Genomic DNA, 18,145 nt, shown 5'->3' with positions numbered 1-18,145 from the left:
GAATAGTGTGGTTCTTTCTTTTTATGATGCTATTTTGTTGAGGTAATCTTGGAACAATCAAAGAATAAGAAACTCCATTCTTTTCACAAAAAATCTTGAATTCGTTTGAAGTGAATTCTCTGCCTCTATCGGATCGGAGTACTTGAGTTGATAGCCACTTTGTTTCTCCACCATACTCTTGAAATTTTTGAAGGTTTCAAACACCTCTAATTTTTACTTTAAAAAATAAACCCAAATTTTTCAAAAAAAATCATCTATAAAAAGAAGAAAATAATTACTTTGCAAAGTGATGATGGTCTAATCGATTCGCACACATCCATATGAATCAACTCCAAATTAAGGCCAATATGCTCTTGTCAAAAACTCTTTAGAAAAACTTTTTCTTGCTTGCTTTCCAAAAAGACATCCTTCACAAATTTGGTTAGAATGATTGATACTTGGCAACCCTTTCACCATACTTTCCTTTTTCGTCAATTTTAGGCTATCAAAATTTAAATGACCAAATCTCATATGTCAAAGACAAGATAAATCTTTGGCGCATAAAAACAAACACCTCAGTTTTAAAGATGCAAAATAAATATTTTATTTTTAACCATTGTAACCTGGGCTAACAATCTCCTACTTTCATCTTTGATAATTAATTTTTTATCTTTCAATTAAATATCATAATTTTTTTCCAAAAGCTGTCCCATATTTAAAATACAATCACTTTTCATCTCCAGTAGATATAACACATTAGAAATTATTTGATGACTTTCATCTTTCATATGAATTAAAATCGTATATTTTCCTTTGATTTTAATTGCGAAGAGTCCCCAAAAGTGATGTTGCATCCATTAAGCTCTTCTAGATCCACAAATAAATTTTTCTTTTCCCAAATGTGACTACTTACACTAAACTCAAGGTATCATTGGTTTCTTTCTACACTTTCTTCACTTTTACATGAAAGAATTGCAAAGTTCCATCTTTTTCTTCATTCTTGCTCCCCACAAAGTTATTTTTATCCTCCATATTATTTTTACATTCCCAACAAAAATGACCAAAATTATGGCAAGTATAACATTCAATATTTGACTTATCATACCATTCTTGATTTGTCCTCCATCCTCTATATCTTCCACGACCTCTTCCTTGGTTGTAGTAATACTTTTATTTTCTCTACTTGGTGATTGAGTACCACCTCTTCCTCTTCTACTATGACCTCTTCCACGTCCACAATCTCTTTTGTGAACCATGCCTTTCCTCTTTCTCCTTCAAAGAAATTTTTGCTTGTAACGCTTGTTCAACCAATTGTTGTTTCGATTTCTTCAATTTTTCTTTATGTGCTTGCAAAGAACCCGTAAATTATTCTATGGTCATAGTATCCAAGTCCTTGGACTCTTCAATGGCAATAACCATATCGCTTCATTTAATTGACAATTGCCAAAACTCTTAAAATTAATCTGAAATTGATCCGGGTTCTTCATTTGCAGAGATTCAAACTCATCTTAAGGTTTGAAGACAAACCTTTTTTACCTTGTCCAAATCTTTGAAGTAATTTTGAAGAATATCTCATGTTTGCTTGGAGGTGGTTGCATTTACAACCTTCTCGAACATCTTTTTATCAAAACTCTAATAGATGATAGTGAGCATCTTTTGATCTTTCTTCTTTGTGGCAACGACGTCTACTGCTTCATCAACTCCGCTCTCCAATTTTTCAAATATCATAGACACCACGCAAAGCCTTCATCCGAATACACCAATTTCTATAGTTTTCCTTAGTAAATATTAAAACTTGGAATGTGATTCCATTAGTGTTAGTCATCTTTTCTCACATTTAGTTGTCTCCTAAAAACACTAATGTTGGAACTAAAGATTAGAAATTTGAGAGCAAGACAGTAAAAATAAACACTCAAAAGCTCACTAGAAAAGAAGTAGAGAAAGAAGGGATATTTCACTACTTTTCCTTACCAAATGGTTAGACTTACATTACTATTTATTGGTGATCTTGAACATGTATCTAGTCTAGTGTACATGTAAACTCATTAACTTAATTTACACTTCACATCTTCTAAGATACATGGATGATACCACTAAACTTTATTTTTTTCAAAGTAAATCAATGAGTTCATATCTAATATATGTATCACATTGTAACGATCCGACCGGTCGTTTTGAACTTTTGCACTTTGATCGCCAGTTTTCGGACATGACTTGCCCTGTGTAACATATTATGACTGATGTAGATCTTTCGTTTTGGTTTTCAGGAAAAATCGGAATGAATTTGAAGGAACAGTCTCAATTGAAAGCTTTGAATTTGAAAGGTTTGACTAAGAGTTGACTTATTTGTATATGAGCTCTGATAGGAAATTTTATGATTTGGATAGCTTTGTTGGGTGATTTGTGACTTAAGAGTATGATCGGAAGTGGTTTTGGAGGTCCGGTGTAGAATTAGGCTTGAATTGGCGAAGTTAGTATTTTGGCGAATTCCGGTTGATAGGTGAAATTTTGATCCGAGGGCCGGAATGGAATTTCGAGATGTGATGTAGCTTTGTAGGGTGATTTGGGATATGTGTGCAAAATTTCAAGTCATTCGGAGATGATTTGGTTGGGTTTTTTATCAAATGTGTGTTTCAGAAATTTTGGAAGAACTTAGGCTTGAATGCGATGTAATTTGATGATTTTGGTGTTATTTGAGGTGTTTTGATAATTGGAACAAGTTTGGATGATGTTTTAGGATGTGTTTATGCTTTTGGTTGAGGTCCCGGGGGGCCTCGGATGAGTTTTGGGTGGTTAACGGATCGAATTTGGGTAAAGCTACGACTGGTTGCTGGTATCTGGTTTCCTTTTTTGCGAACGCGAAGGGAGTCTCGCGAACACGAAGAGGAAAATGGGAGACTGTTGATTTGGCCTTCACGAACTCGAAGAGGGAGTCGCGAACGCGAAGGAGTGGGCTAAGGTTCTACGCGAACGCGGGAGAGTAATCGCGAACGCGTAGAAGGAAAATTGGGCCTGGGGTCATTTGGCCTACGCGAACGCGAAGGGCCTAGGTAATTGGCTTTCGCGAAAGCGAGACCTGGAACACGAACGTGAAGGGTCTAGGAGATTGGTCTTCGCGAACGCGATCTACAGTACGCGAATGCGAAGAAGAAAAGTTCTGGGCAGAATGTTAAGTTCTGAAAATGAGACTTCGTTCCCATTTCCATTTTTTAACGATTTGGAGCTCGGGTAAGGAGATTTTTCAAGAGATTTTCAGAGAGAACTACGGGGTAAGTGTTCTTAACTCAATTTTGGTTGGATAACTTGAATCTATTACTAGTTTTGGCATTTAATGCGCGAATTTTGTTGGAAAAGTTTAGAAAACCCTCTTGGATAGAATCACGGATTTGAGGGTCGAAATGTGATGGGATTTGGATAATTTTGGTATAGTTAGACTCGTGGGGAGATAAGGAACCCGTGGATGTAAAATTATTTTGAATTTCAGGACGTGGGCCCGAGGTTCAGGTTTTTGCTAATTTTGAGAATTTTGGTATTTTTTGATTGTTTTGATTGGGCTTTGTTCCCATAACATATTTTGACGTATTCGTTCTGATTTTGGATAGATTCGACGCACGTGGAGGCCAATTCGAGGGGCAAAGGCGTCGCGAGCTAAAGAAGTAGCCGGTTCGAGGTGAGTAATGATTGTAAATGATGTCTTGAGGGTTTGAAACCTCGGATTGCACATCGTAGTGCTATATTGAGGTGAGACATGTGCTGGATGATGAGCGCGAGGTCTTTTACTACTGGGGATTGTGACTTGGTCCGTCCCGATTGATGATTTTACAGCGTATTTGACTGAAACTTATTTGTTAGCATCATGACTTGGGCTGATTGCCATATTTGGGCTTCATGCCAACTATTTGAACCCTTCGGGGATTTTTATCATTATTTCCTCACTGTTTCGACTTATTATTTGAACTCAATCCTGTTGATATCTACTGTTTTACAAACTCAGCCACTTTTACTCAGATTTGAAACTTAAATGATATTTCTAAATGATGTTTTGGGCTGAGAACTACTGTTTTACTATGCCCGAGGGGCTTGTGATGATTTTTGGACTGAGTGATGCCGAGGGCCATATGTGAGGATATGCTGAGTGATATGAGGCCGAGGGCCTGAAATACTTTATATGCCACGAGGTGGCTTGAGTGATGTAAGGCCGAGTGATATGAGGCTGAGTGCTTGAGATACTTTATATGCCACGAGGTGGCTTGAGTGATGTGAGACCGAGTGCCGAGTGATGATGCCACGAGGTGGCTTGATATCGCGCTTGGGCCGTAAGGGGCCCCTCCCGGAGTCTGTACACCCCCAGTGAGCGTCGTCGACGATATATGGATCGGGTTGCATGCCGCAGCGAGATGTGGATCGGGCTACACACCGCAGCAGTTACTATATGATACTATTCTGAGAGTGATCTGAGAGAGAGAGCCCGAGGGGCTGAGAGTGGTCTGAGAGTGACACGCCCGAGGAGCTGGTACTGTTTTGAGATATTGCCCGAGGGGCGAACTTTTATGTGCTTATCTTTCATATTTACTTGTCATTTTACCTGTTATACTGTGGTATTCGTACCTGAGGGGCAGATTTTCTTTGCCTATCGGCACTAACTGTTTTGCAATCATTGCGTAACTGTTGAAAAACTCATTTTCAAAAGAGGTTTAAACTGAGCTAAAATATTTCTAAAGATTTCACAGCTTCACTACTTTTCTCAAAGGGTTTTACACTGCTTCTATACAACATGTTGGTTGCTTTACGTGATTTCTTACTGCTCAGTTGTTATTTACCATTATTACTCACTGAGTTGGAGTACTCACTTTACTCCCTACACCTCGTGTGCAGATGTAGGTATTTATACCCCTAGTAGCGGGTTTTGAGCTGATCGGAGGCTAAGTTATCGAAGTTTAGCGAGGTGACTGCCAGTGTTCGCAACACCACACTTCTTCCTTGTTTATCAGTCCTATTTGTATATTTTAGGCCTTGTAGTTGTATTTATACTCTAATAGATGCTCGTGACTTGTGACACCCCGATCTGGGCTGTGTCGGGTTGTGCTTCCATTAATTATATCATTAAATCATATTTAAACTGTTTATTAATGTTTAACTATTTTTGAAAAGGCGATATGGGTTTGTTGGCTGGCCTTGTCTTCGCGAGAGGCACCATCACGACCGGAGCGGGGTTTGGGTCGTGACAAGTTGGTATCAGAGCCTAGGTTACATAGGTCTCACGAGTCATGACCAGGTTTAGTAGAGTCTTGCGGATCGGTATGGAGATGTCTGTATTTATCCTCGAGAGGCTGCAGAACCTTTAGGAAAACTTCACATTCTTGAATTCTTATCGTACATCCTTGATTCAGCTTGAAAAGTAACTCTTGAAATTCCTCCCACACATTCGCATGCGCGAATGAGCGCTCAGTATCAGATGTGCCTTGATGGCTTGTGATTCCCCGATCGAGGGGCAAGATGTGATCTCTGTGAGTTTGATGTTGGGCCAGTCTGGAGGACTTGAGGCCGAATCTTTGCCTATGGCTTGAGCACCAAGGTGCTGATTGTGTGAGCAAGTGTTTTGAACTTATATGTTCGGTATTGTCCCTATTAGTGGGAGTGGCGGCTGGTTAGCTACCTGATGAGTATGTTAGTACTGCAAGATGTATCTATGTAACTTGGAAGTGGCGAGGAAGGTCTGCGGGATGATAGATGAACTATTAAGTGTATGATTTCCATTGTGATTGGATGTGTAGCTCCGAGTTATGGGCGCGTGGAGAATCTTTTCGTATCTCCTAGTTGGGAGTGAAGTAAATTTTATGTTGCGGTATGAGTTCATACTCAGGAAGACTAAGTGGCTGTGTAATGTGTATGATGGTGGAAGGTATATGGAAATGTTATATTGAGGCGAAGCAGGTGGGTTATCTCCCGCGGAGTGTACTGAAGTAGTGTGATCCTTATGTGTATGTTAGAGGATCTCATGTATAATTGAAGGCTACGTGTTGAAATTTGAAATTTCGGGTCACTTAAGAGAGTGGGCTTAACTGTTGCGGGGATGAATGCAAGATTTGTAGAAGATTTACATTAATAGATGATCTGTGTTTTCACAAACTTATAAATGATTTGAGTTTAATCTCACTATGGCATTGTGGCATCAATAGAGTAAAAGTGTTATGAGTTATTGAGCGTATCTTGATCTATAGCTTCGAGCTAAGTGGGGGAGTCTGCTGTGAGCAGTTGATTGCACAGTTAGGTTCTATGTTGGTTCCAGTTTGGGGCATGCGAGTGAATTAGCTATGGCTAGAGTAAAGGAAAATTTTGACAAAGGTTATATTATGCTTCATAGGGTATGAGAATCACAGAATGTCTAAAGTGTTGTTGGTAAAGAATGCTCGGCGCATAGAGCAGGAAGTTGCTTGATTGTATTGGGAGGAGGATTTCATTTTGCGGTATCGGAGTGACAATGAGGCACGGGTGGTTATGTTCGTTAGGTCAGGTAAGTTGCAGTTTGAATAGGGTGAATGACTCTCAAGAATGGTTCTAATGTGTTCAAGATTTTACATATAACAGTTGGGTAGTTAAAGTTGTATATGTGGTTAGAGACTAAGTTCTCATTGGAAGATGTCGAGACCTGTGGTATTTTCGTTACAAATTATGGGATTCTATGTATTAGTACCAGGAAGGTAAATGTAACAGATTTAGATTTGCAGGAAGTCTCTTCAGAGCAAAGTACCTTGATCGTGGTGCTCGTGGGAATATCTGGGAAGGTATTCAGCGGCTTATGAGCCTTAGACGGTGTGGCATTATGCTTGGGTCCCGTGTGGTAAGTTTGGGTTGAGGAATTGTGATGTTATAACAAGAATGAGTATTAAGTTGAAGGTAAATCAGAAGGAAATTTAGATAGATGGAATAGTTTGATAGTAGACCGAATCAGTATGGTAAAGATATGATTAATTCCTTGTGTGTGTTCAAGGTAATAAGTTCTTTCAGGTATTTTGCGGCAATGCTCTTAGGTTTTGATGGCTTGATTAGCTTGATCGAGTTAGAAGGATTTAGTCCTGACATGTCTGATTTGTGCAAAGGGAACTCGGAGAGTTCTTGATAGTTTTTACCACAGTTTGGAGATGTATACTTTCTATGGGCATGTGGAGCGAGGAGCATGGGATGTATAGTGATTTTTCTTCTAGATTGGTACCAATGGAAAGTTCTTGACTAGTTGAGTATGTAGATGTTTGTGGCTCGGAAGGAAGATGAAGTTCTCATGTTATCCTGAGATGGTATGGTATATGCGGTAGGTTGTGGAGGATTGACAATTGCGTGTGGAAGGTTACAGTTCAGTTCTGAATGGAAAGTCATGAATTCTTAGGTAGCACGGGCAGTTTCAGATGATTAAGAAAATGGTAGTGCTAATTGGGGTGAATTGACGAGGGTATGTGTTTCAGAAAAGACAATGTGATTATGTTGATGGTACTTCGGTAGTATCGCGACACTTTCTTGTTAGATCGACTGGTGATATTCGAGTTTGCTTGGTGGCACAGGGAAATTTTTGAGTATCTATCATGGAATGATTTGGGTATTTGAGGCGTAACATGTATTCGAACGGCGAAATTGGGATCAGATATGGTGATTCGTGCGCCATATGGATTTAGAGACAGGGAAATTCTCACATTCAGGCTATGTTGTGGTTGTGAGTCGTGTGTATCGGCACTGTTTAGTGACTATCAGGGTTTGGAGACCCGAGTGGATCTTTCTTTATTGGTATGTTAGATGTTGGACGTGATGTTGGAGTTCAGACCAGTTGTCTCTGTGTGGTGTCATTCTGGACTGTCGCGCTAAGGCGACGCTGTTGGCTATGCTGGAAAAGCCATGGGTTGAGTGGCGAGGTTCGATGGATTATGTCCAAGTAGAGTGGTATTATATTTCTAAGGCCCATCGGACGGTTGGGAAGGAGTGTCTTTCTTATTTGGGCTCTCGTGATGGATGTTAGTGTAGGGGCTCCTCATATTGGTCCAGTTCCGAGGGTGAAGAACTTTTTGGATGTGTTTCATGTGGCCGGGCATGTCGCCAAGCAAGGTTGTTGATTTCGATATTGATTCGATGATGGGCACCAAATAATATTGTTGAGGGATGTGTTGATTCGATTGTTATTGAGCTTATTAGTAATCTGGGAGGTCTATGAATTACCTTTCTGTGTTGCTAGATGTATGGTTTGTTGGTTATGGGCACATATGGTGCATTTCTATTGGGGTTCATAGTCGAAGTCGAGCAGGAAGAGTAATTGGGTGTTGCTCGGTGAATGACGTATCGGTTATGTCCTATCGGGTTTGCGTGGTATATGCTATTTGCTTCACCGTGTGTGTAATGAATTTGCTTTGGTTCCAGACATCAAATTGTGCGTGGTTGTCAATTTCGAGCATAGTGAATTGAGGTGTTTCATGTGGAACAGTGTTTAGATAGGATCGCGCATCTTGCAGCAAAGCTATGTAGAGATATGACTTTGCGGGTTAGATTCAGGTGTTCTATTTCTATGATGTGAGACAGGTCCTCAGCCTTGTATGGTAATGGTACTAGTGAGCTTGAGGTACATCTCTTGCATTTGAGTCAGTTTCATGATGTGAGTATGTTCGGATTGTTGCTTATTGGTGCGCGGACTGCGCAAGTTGTGGCTTTAGTCTGTGTGGGATTAGATGCGATCGTTGGGGTTTTAATGAATACAAACAGATTCGATTTCAGCATGTTTGAAGAATAATATCAAAGTTTGGCTCAGAATTTTGCTATGGTCCTTGCCAAAGGAGAAATGACCTTATGAATGGTTGATCTGAGAAATGGTTATGGTTTATTGCGTATTTCGATTATCATTGGCCGTATATGGAAGTGTTGGAATGAGACTTTAGTTGATAAGAGGTTTTCTATCGGTATTCGGTTGTTATGTGCATCTACTATGATTAGAAGTTATCGTAACGAATGTTTGAGTTATGTGGTATATCATGTGACTGCACCTGAGATAGCATATATGGTTTGTTACAGCTTGTTCGGACTTATTCACACTATAAATGTGAGATTCTGATCATATTAAGGATTTTAGAAGCAGAAATGTGGTTCTATGGTTTATGGACTAGGATGGATTGTGAAATTTCAGTTATATTATGTTATCGAATCTATATGAGATAGGGTGACATGGGATCACCCCCGGGTATATGCATAGTAAAGTTATTCAGCTACGGGTTGGATTTTAGAACAACTCTGGGTGCGTTCGAGGACGAACGTGTGTTTAAGTGGGGAAGGATGTAACGACCCGACCGGTCGTTTTGAACTTTTGCACTTTGATCACCAGTTTCCGAGCATGACTTTCCCTGTGTAAACGTATTATGACTGATGTAGATCGTTGGTTTTGGTTTTCAGGAAAAATCGGAATGAATTTGAAGGAATAGTCTCAGTTGAAAGCTTTGAATTTGAAAAGTTTGACTAAGAGTTGACTTATTTGTATATGAGCTCGGATAAGAAATTTTATGATTTGGATAGCTTCGTTGGGTGATTTGTGACTTAGGAGTGTGATCGAAAGTGGTTTTGGAGGTCCGGTGTAGAATTAGGCTTGAATTGGCGAAGTTAGTATTTTGGCGAATTTCGGTTGATAGGTGAGATTTTGATCCGAGGGTCGGAATGGAATTCCGAGAGTTGCTGTAGCTTCGTAGGGTGATTTGGGATATGTGTGCAAAATTTCAGGTCATTCAGAGGTGATCTGGTTGTGTTTTTGATCAAATGTGTGTTTCGGAAGTTTTGGAAAACCTTATGCTTGAATTCGATGTAATTTGATGGTTTTGGTGTTATTTGAGGTGTTTTGATGATTGGAACAAGTTTGGATGATGTTTTAGGATGTGTTGGTGCTTTTGGATGAAGTCCTGGGGGCCTCAGATGAGTTTTGGGTGGTTACGGATCGAATTTTGGGTAAAAAGCTACTGCTGGTTGCTGGTATCTGGTTTCCTTCTTCGCGAACGCGAAGGGAGTCTCGCGAACGCGATGAGGAAAATGGGAGACTATTGATTTGGCCTTCGCTAATGCGAAGAGGGAGTCGTGAATGCGAAGGAGTGGGCTAAGGTTCTACACAAACGCGGGAGAGTAATCGCGAACACGTAGAAGGAAAATTGGGCCTGGGGTCATTTGGCCTACGCGAACGCGAAGGGTCTGGGAGATTGGTCTTCGCGAACGCGATCTACAATACGCAAATGCGAAGAAGAAAAGTTCTGGGCAAAATGTTAAATTCTGAAAATGGGACTTCGTTCCCATTTTCCATTTTTGACGATTTGGAGCTCGGGTAAGGCGATTTTTCAAGAGATTTTCGGAGAGAACAATAGGGTAAGTGTTCTTAACTCAATTTTGGTTGGATAACTTGAATCTATTACTAGTTTTGGCATTTAATCAGCGAATTTTGTTCGAAAAGTTTAGAAAACCCTCTTGGATAGAATCACGGATTTGAGGGTCGAAATGTGATGGGATTTGGACAATTTTGGTATGGTTAGACTGGTGGGGAGATAAGGAACCCGTGGATGTAAAATTTTTTGATTTTTGGGACGTGGGCCCGGGGCTCGGGTTTTCGCTAATTTCGAGAATTTTGGTATTTTTCGATTGTTTTGATTGGGCTTTGTTCCCATAACATATTTTGACGTATTCGTTCTAATTTTGGATAGATTCGACGCACGTGGAGGCCAATTCGAGGGGAAAAGGCATCGCGAGCTAAAGAAGTAGCCAGTTCGAGGTGAGTAATGATTGTAAATGATGTCCTGAGGGTTTGAAACCCCGGATTGCACATCGTAGTGCTATATTGAGGTGAGATACGCGCGGGATCTTTTACTACTGGGGATTGTGACTTGGTCCGTCCCGATTGATGATTTTACCGCGTATTTGACTGAAACTTATTTGTTAGCATCATGACTTGGGCTGATTGCCATATTTGGGCTTCATGCCAACTATTTGAACCCTTCGGGGATTTTTATCACTATTTCCTCACTGTTTCGACTTATTATTTGAACTCAGTCCTGTTGATATCTACTGTTTTACAAACTCAGCCACTTTTACTCAGATTTGAAACTTAAATGATATTTCTAAATGATGTTTTGGGCTGAGAACTACTATTTTACTATGCCCGAGGGGCTTGTGATGATTTTTGGACTGAGTGAGGCCGAGTGCCGAGTGATGATGCCACGAGGTGCCATTTACATAAACTCGGCTTTGTAACAACTCAACTATCAGTTTTGAGATTAGACTTCAATATTACTATTCCAAAGTGGTTACACAATAAGAATACAACATCAACAAACTGCGATAGAATCAAATGTGAGAAAAAGACAATGGTGTAAGTTAGTAGAAAAAAAAGTGATCAAGTTGTGAACTCATATAATCCTAGGATATATTCACGATATAATTAACACCAAATTCCCTTCCATCCCCAACTTGTTGTACTAAACAATACTTATTCACTTTTGTTTATGCAGAGAAATTAATTATGTACGTCAATAAAAAACTTATTAGAAAATAATGAACTAACAAAAATCATATCATCTATACATGACTTGGGAAAACTTCCACATGCATATTAGAAGAGTAGAACAGTAGGCTTTAAAAGGTAAAAGATAAAAGGAATATCATCCAAGCTCATCGCGAACTATAGAACACCGACGAAATCAAGCCAACTCCAAAGACATCGTGCAAAAAAAAGGTGTAGATCCATCACTATTCATCTATATTTCTATATTCATTTTGATTTGAAAGAGAGAGAGAAAAAAAAGAGAAAAAAAATTAATTTGTGCAAAAATTATAATCAGTAATTCTAATTTAGTATCTACAAAGTTAATACACTGAACACTTTCCTCTCCAACTACGAATAATTTCTGAATGATGTAGGACATACCTTTGATATTTTTGCATAGTGCTGCTTTATCACAAATTCACAATTTTGTATAGCATCTTTAGAGTATTGAATGATCATCTAGGGTTTAGAATTCTAATAGGGTATTTTTTGATTTGAAATTTTCTGGACAAATTGATAGTTATATGCAAGGAGGGACAAAGACAGTAAATAGGGAAGATCAGAGAGAAAGAGAGCTGAACCAAAGAAGATGGAGAGTTGCATTACTATGAGAGAGACCAAATAGTGTTCTTTTGTATGAAGTAGTACACGTGGTCTCATTCCAAAATTACCGTACGAGTGTAACAGGAGAAAGATATAGTACAATGCAATAACCAATGAAATGGGTCCAAGTCTACAGTACAAGTAATACAACCTTTTGTACAATTGATTATTGCTGTGTTCGTACACCCCTTCCCATTTATATATAGTAGTAATAGTAATATTAAACAAAATAAGGACATCAAGAAGCAATAAAGAAAAGGTTCATATCAAGCTCGTACGTAACAGTTAGTTTGGATGATTGTTATGTATTGTTTTATAATATATTGTATATATTGTATTGTTTATCGTTGTTTCATGATGTCATGTACCAACAATATGAAAAATAAACTTGCAATATTTATAAAGAAAAAGTAAGGTACGAGGTAGATTTATTATATAAAACGTAGGGTAAAGGATAAAATAAAATTATTTAATAGTAAAGAAGGAAAAGATGAGAGAAACAAATAAGATAACGATGTGACCACACTTAATCAGTTGTTACATACAGTGTCACTTTTCTTCGTTACGTAATAACAGACTTAACGATACGATACAATAAAATTTAAATAACATTCAAAATCAATATTATATTTAAAATAACAATACGATACAATACAACATGCAAAAACCATCCAAACAAAGATGTAAATAAAAGAGGGAGCGAATACATGAATTTACATGATATATGGAAAGAAGTTATCCTTGATACACCACTGTGACGTGGCAAAGTCAAACAACTCAGCACTTTGCTGAAAGTGATGACCTCGCGTACACGTAGTATAACCGTCAATGACATGGAAATTACCTTCGGTAAGAATACACTTGCATTCATATCGTTCCATGACCATATTTGGCAACACAATCCACTTGTCTTTTTCAACGTCGTACAACAGAACCGATCTTAGTGCAACATTCTTGTCATCGTTATGTCCGCCGGTGACAAGGACCATCTTCTCCGAATCCGAACTGCATCCGAAAAGTAACCTCTGCTGACCTGGCATGTCGGCCCCGCGATGCCATGACATGGATTTGAAGTTGTAGATGAAAACAGAATCCAAAACCCTCCAAGAAACTGGGTCGAAACCGCCAATCACCATTAAATCCGACCCGACTTCAATAATCTGGCTAAACATCGGCAACCCATCTACCATCTCTGGTATGGGTGGCAAATCGTACGAACAGGCCTTTTCTGGGTCATAGACAGAGAGAGTGGTAACACCATGAGGTTTCGTAATGGTTAACGTAACCATAGTACGTAGTTGAATTTTCTAGGGACGGAACATTAAAGGGAAACTATATAGAGGTTTTCTCATCCGTTTTAAAGTGTTTATCGTTGATTTGTACTGACTTTCACATCTTTTGCTTCTGGAAGAGGATTTCATATATAGTGGGAGAACATGCAGTTTCTTATTTAAAAAATAAATCAATCAAGAAAGCGTAACTAAGAGGAAAGGACACGTGCACACAGGGCTGGATTTCACAACCCCATCAACGGGAAGTTTCTGTTTTTGCTTGTGCTTGAATCAAGTATAAGGAGAGTACTCGGGACTAATTAAACTGTAGTTTTTCATCTAATAGTGGACAAATAGATGGGTCAATTTAATCTGGTGCACCCACATAACACTCAATCCAAAAACTCGCAAGTGAGTAGGTTTGGTTTGAAACCACTCCAAGCCTAGGTTTGGTAGAAACCACTCCAAGCCTCCTGCAGTGTTTTGCTATGAATATTTTTAGTGTGATACCTATTTGATAAATATATATCAACTTTTCTAGCCCAAAACTCCTTTGGTATATTTTTGCTCTCAATATACTCCTTGCCATATTGAGAATAGTGTGGTTCTTTCTTTTTATGATGCTATTTTGTTGAGGTAATCTTGGAACAATCAAAGAATAAGAAACTCCATTCTTTTCACAAAAAATCTTGAATTCGTTTGAAGTGAATTCTCTGCCTCTATCGGATCGGAGTACTTGAGTTGATAGCCACTTTGTTTCTCCACCATACTCTTGAAATTTTTGAAGGTTTCAAACACCTCTAATTTTTACTTTAAAAAATAAACCCAAATTTTTCAAAAAAAATCATCTATAAAAAGAAGAAAATAATTACTTTGCAAAGTGATGATGGTCTAATCGATTCGCACACATCCATATGAATCAACTCCAAATTAAGGCCAATATGCTCTTGTCAAAAACTCTTTAGAAAAACTTTTTCTTGCTTGCTTTCCAAAAAGACATCCTTCACAAATTTGGTTAGAATGATTGATACTTGGCAACCCTTTCACCATACTTTCCTTTTTCGTCAATTTTAGGCTATCAAAATTTAAATGACCAAATCTCATATGTCAAAGACAAGATAAATCTTTGGCGCATAAAAACAAACACCTCAGTTTTAAAGATGCAAAATAAATATTTTATTTTTAACCATTGTAACCTGGGCTAACAATCTCCTACTTTCATCTTTGATAATTAATTTTTTATCTTTCAATTAAATATCATAATTTTTTTCCAAAAGCTGTCCCATATTTAAAATACAATCACTTTTCATCTCCAGTAGATATAACACATTAGAAATTATTTGATGACTTTCATCTTTCATATGAATTAAAATCGTATATTTTCCTTTGATTTTAATTGCGAAGAATCCCCAAAAGTGATGTTGCATCCATTAAGCTCTTCTAGATCCACAAATAAATTTTTCTTTTCCCAAATGTGACTACTTACACTAAACTCAAGGTATCATTGGTTTCTTTCTACACTTTCTTCACTTTTACATGAAAGAATTGCAAAGTTCCATCTTTTTCTTCATTCTTGCTCCCCACAAAGTTATTTTTATCCTCCATATTATTTTTACATTCCCAACAAAAATGACCAAAATTATGGCAAGTATAACATTCAATATTTGACTTATCATACCATTCTTGATTTGTCCTACATCCTCTATATCTTCCACGACCTCTTCCTTGGTTGTAGTAATACTTTTATTTTCTCTACTTGGTGATTGAGTACCACCTCTTCCTCTTCTACTATGACCTCTTCCACGTCCACAATCTCTTTTGTGAACCATGCCTTTCCTCTTTCTCCTTCAAAGAAATTTTTGCTTGTAACGCTTGTTCAACCAATTGTTGTTTCGATTTCTTCAATTTTTCTTTATGTGCTTGCAAAGAACCCGTAAATTATTCTATGGTCATAGTATCCAAGTCCTTGGACTCTTCAATGGCAATAACCATATCACTTCATTTAATTGACAATTGCCAAAACTCTTAAAATTAATCTGAAATTGATCCGGGTTCTTCATTTGCAGAGATTCAAACTCATCTTAAGGTTTGAAGACAAACCTTTTTTACCTTGTCCAAATCTTTGAAGTAATTTTGAAGAATATCTCATGTTTGCTTGGAGGTGGTTGCATTTACAACCTTCTCGAACATCTTTTTATCAACACTCTAATAGATGATAGTGAGCATCTTTTGATCTTTCTTCTTTGTGGCAACGACGTCTACTGCTTCATCAACTCCGCTCTCCAATTTTTCAAATATCATAGACACCACGCAAAGCCTTCATCCGAATACACCAATTTCTATAGTTTTCCTTAGTGAATATTAAAACTTGGAATGTGATTCCATTAGTGTTAGTCATCTTTTCTCACATTTAGTTATCTCCTAAAAACACTAATGTTGGAACTAAATATTAGAAATTTGAGAGCAAGACAGTAAAAATAAACACTCAAAAGCTCACTAGAAGAGAAGTAGAGAAAGAAGGGATATTTCACTACTTTTCCTTACCAAATGGTTAGACTTACATTATTATTTATTGGTGATCTTGAACATGTATCTAGTCTAGTGTACATGTAAACTCATTAACTTAATTTACACTTCACATCTTCTAAGATACATGGATGATACCACTAAACTTTATTTTTTTTAAAGTAAATCAATGAGTTCATATCTAATATATGTATCACATTGTAACGACCCGACCGGTCGTTTTGAACTTTTGTACTTTGATCGCCAGTTTTCGGACATGACTTGCCCTGTGTAACATATTATGACTGATGTAGATCTTTTGTTTTGGTTTTCAGGAAAAATCGGAATGAATTTGATGGAACAGTCTCAATTGAAAGCTTTGAATTTGAAAGGTTTGACTAAGAGTTGACTTATTTGTATATGAGCTCTGATCGGAAATTTTATGATTTGGATAGCTTTGTTGGGTGATTTGTGACTTAAGAGTATGATCGGAAGTGGTTTTGGAGGTCCGGTGTAGAATTAGGCTTGAATTGGCGAAGTTAGTATTTTGGTGAATTCCGATTGATAGGTGAAATTTTGATCCGAGGGTCGGAATGGAATTTAGAGATGTAATGTAGCTTTGTAGGGTGATTTGGGATATGTGTGCAAAATTTCAGGTCATTCGGAGATGATTTGGTTGGGTTTTTTATCAAATATGTGTTTCAGAAATTTTGGAAGAACTTAGGCTTGAATTCGATGTAATTTGATGATTTTGGTGTTATTTGAGGTGTTTTGATGATTGGAACAAGTTTGGATGATGTTTTAGGATGTGTTGATGCTTTTGGTTGAGGTCCCGGGGGCCTCGGATGAGTTTTGGGTGGTTAACGGATCGAATTTGGGTAAAGCTACGACTGGTTGCTGGTATCTGGTTTCCTTCTTCGCGAACGCGAAGGGAGTCTCGCGAACACGAAGAGGAAAATGGGAGACTGTTGATTTGGCCTTCGCGAACTCGAAGAGGGAGTCGCGAACGCGAAGGAGTGGGCTAAGGTTCTACGCGAACGCGGGAGAGTAATCGCGAACGCGTAGAAGGAAAATTGGGCCTGGGGTCATTTGGCCTACGCGAACGCGAAGGGCCTAGGTAATTGGCTTTCACGAAAGCGAGACCTGGAACACGAACGTGAAGGGTCTGGGAGATTGGTCTTCGCGAACGCGATCTACAGTACGCGAATGCGAAGAAGAAAAGTTCTGGGCAGAATGTTAAGTTCTGAAAATGAGACTTCGTTCCCATTTCCATTTTTTAACGATTTGGAGCTCGGGTAAGGAGATTTTTCAAGAGATTTTCAGAGAGAACAACGGGGTAAGTGTTCTTAACTCAATTTTGGTTGGATAACTTGAATCTATTACTAGTTTTGGCATTTAATGCGTGAATTTTGTTGGAAAAGTTTAGAAAACCCTCTTGGATAGAATCACGGATTTGAGGGTCGAAATGTGATGGGATTTGGATAATTTTGGTATGGTTAGACTCGTGGGGAGTTAAGGAACCCGTGGATGTAAAATTATTTTGAATTTCAGGACGTGGGCCGGGGTTCAGGTTTTTGCTAATTTCGAGAATTTTGGTATTTTTCGATTGTTTTGATTGGGCTTTGTTCCCATAACATATTTTGACGTATTCGTTCTGATTTTGGATAGATTCGACTCACGTGGAGGCCAATTCGAGGGGCAAAGGCGTCGCGAGCTAAAGAAGTAGCCGGTTCGAGGTGAGTAATGATTGTAAATGATGTCCTGAGGGTTTGAAACCTCGGATTGCACATCGTAGTGCTATATTGAGGTAAGACATGTGCTGGATGATGAGCGCGGGGTCTTTTACTACTGGGGATTGTGACTTGGTCCGTCCCGATTGATGATTTTACAGCGTATTTGACTGAAACTTATTTGTTAGCATCATGACTTGGGCTGATTGCCATATTTGGGCTGATTTCCATATTTGGGCTTCGTGCCAACTATTTGAACCCTTCGGGGATTTTTATCACTATTTCCTCACTGTTTCAACTTATTATTTAAACTCAGTCCTGTTGATATCTACTGTTTTACAAACTCAGCCACTTTTACTCAGATTTGAAACTTAAATGATATTTCTAAATGATGTTTTGGGCTGAGAACTACTATTTTACTATACCCGAGGGGCTTGTGATGATTTTTGGACTGAGTGAGGCCGAGTGCCGAGTGATGATGCCACGAGGTGGCTTGATATTGCGCTTGGGCCGTA

At 38.5% G+C, this 18,145-nt stretch overlaps 1 protein-coding gene across 1 annotated transcript; it reads right to left on the bottom strand.

Annotated features, from left to right (window-relative positions):
- Nucleotides 1-12,837: 12,837 nt before the first annotated feature.
- Nucleotides 12,838-13,413, bottom strand: LOC138879118 (F-box/kelch-repeat protein At1g80440-like). The gene has a single exon (XM_070158701.1). The coding sequence runs from the start codon at nt 13,411-13,413 to the stop codon at nt 12,838-12,840; it is 576 nt and encodes a 191-aa protein (XP_070014802.1).
- Between the last annotated feature and the right edge of the window lie 4,732 nt (nt 13,414-18,145).

This window comes from Nicotiana sylvestris, chromosome 10 (genome assembly GCF_000393655.2).
Source record: "Nicotiana sylvestris chromosome 10, ASM39365v2, whole genome shotgun sequence".
Classification (NCBI taxonomy): domain Eukaryota; kingdom Viridiplantae; phylum Streptophyta; class Magnoliopsida; order Solanales; family Solanaceae; genus Nicotiana; species Nicotiana sylvestris.
The sequence above is the reverse complement of the archived record's forward strand: the minus strand, read 5'-3'. Positions and strand labels throughout refer to the sequence as shown.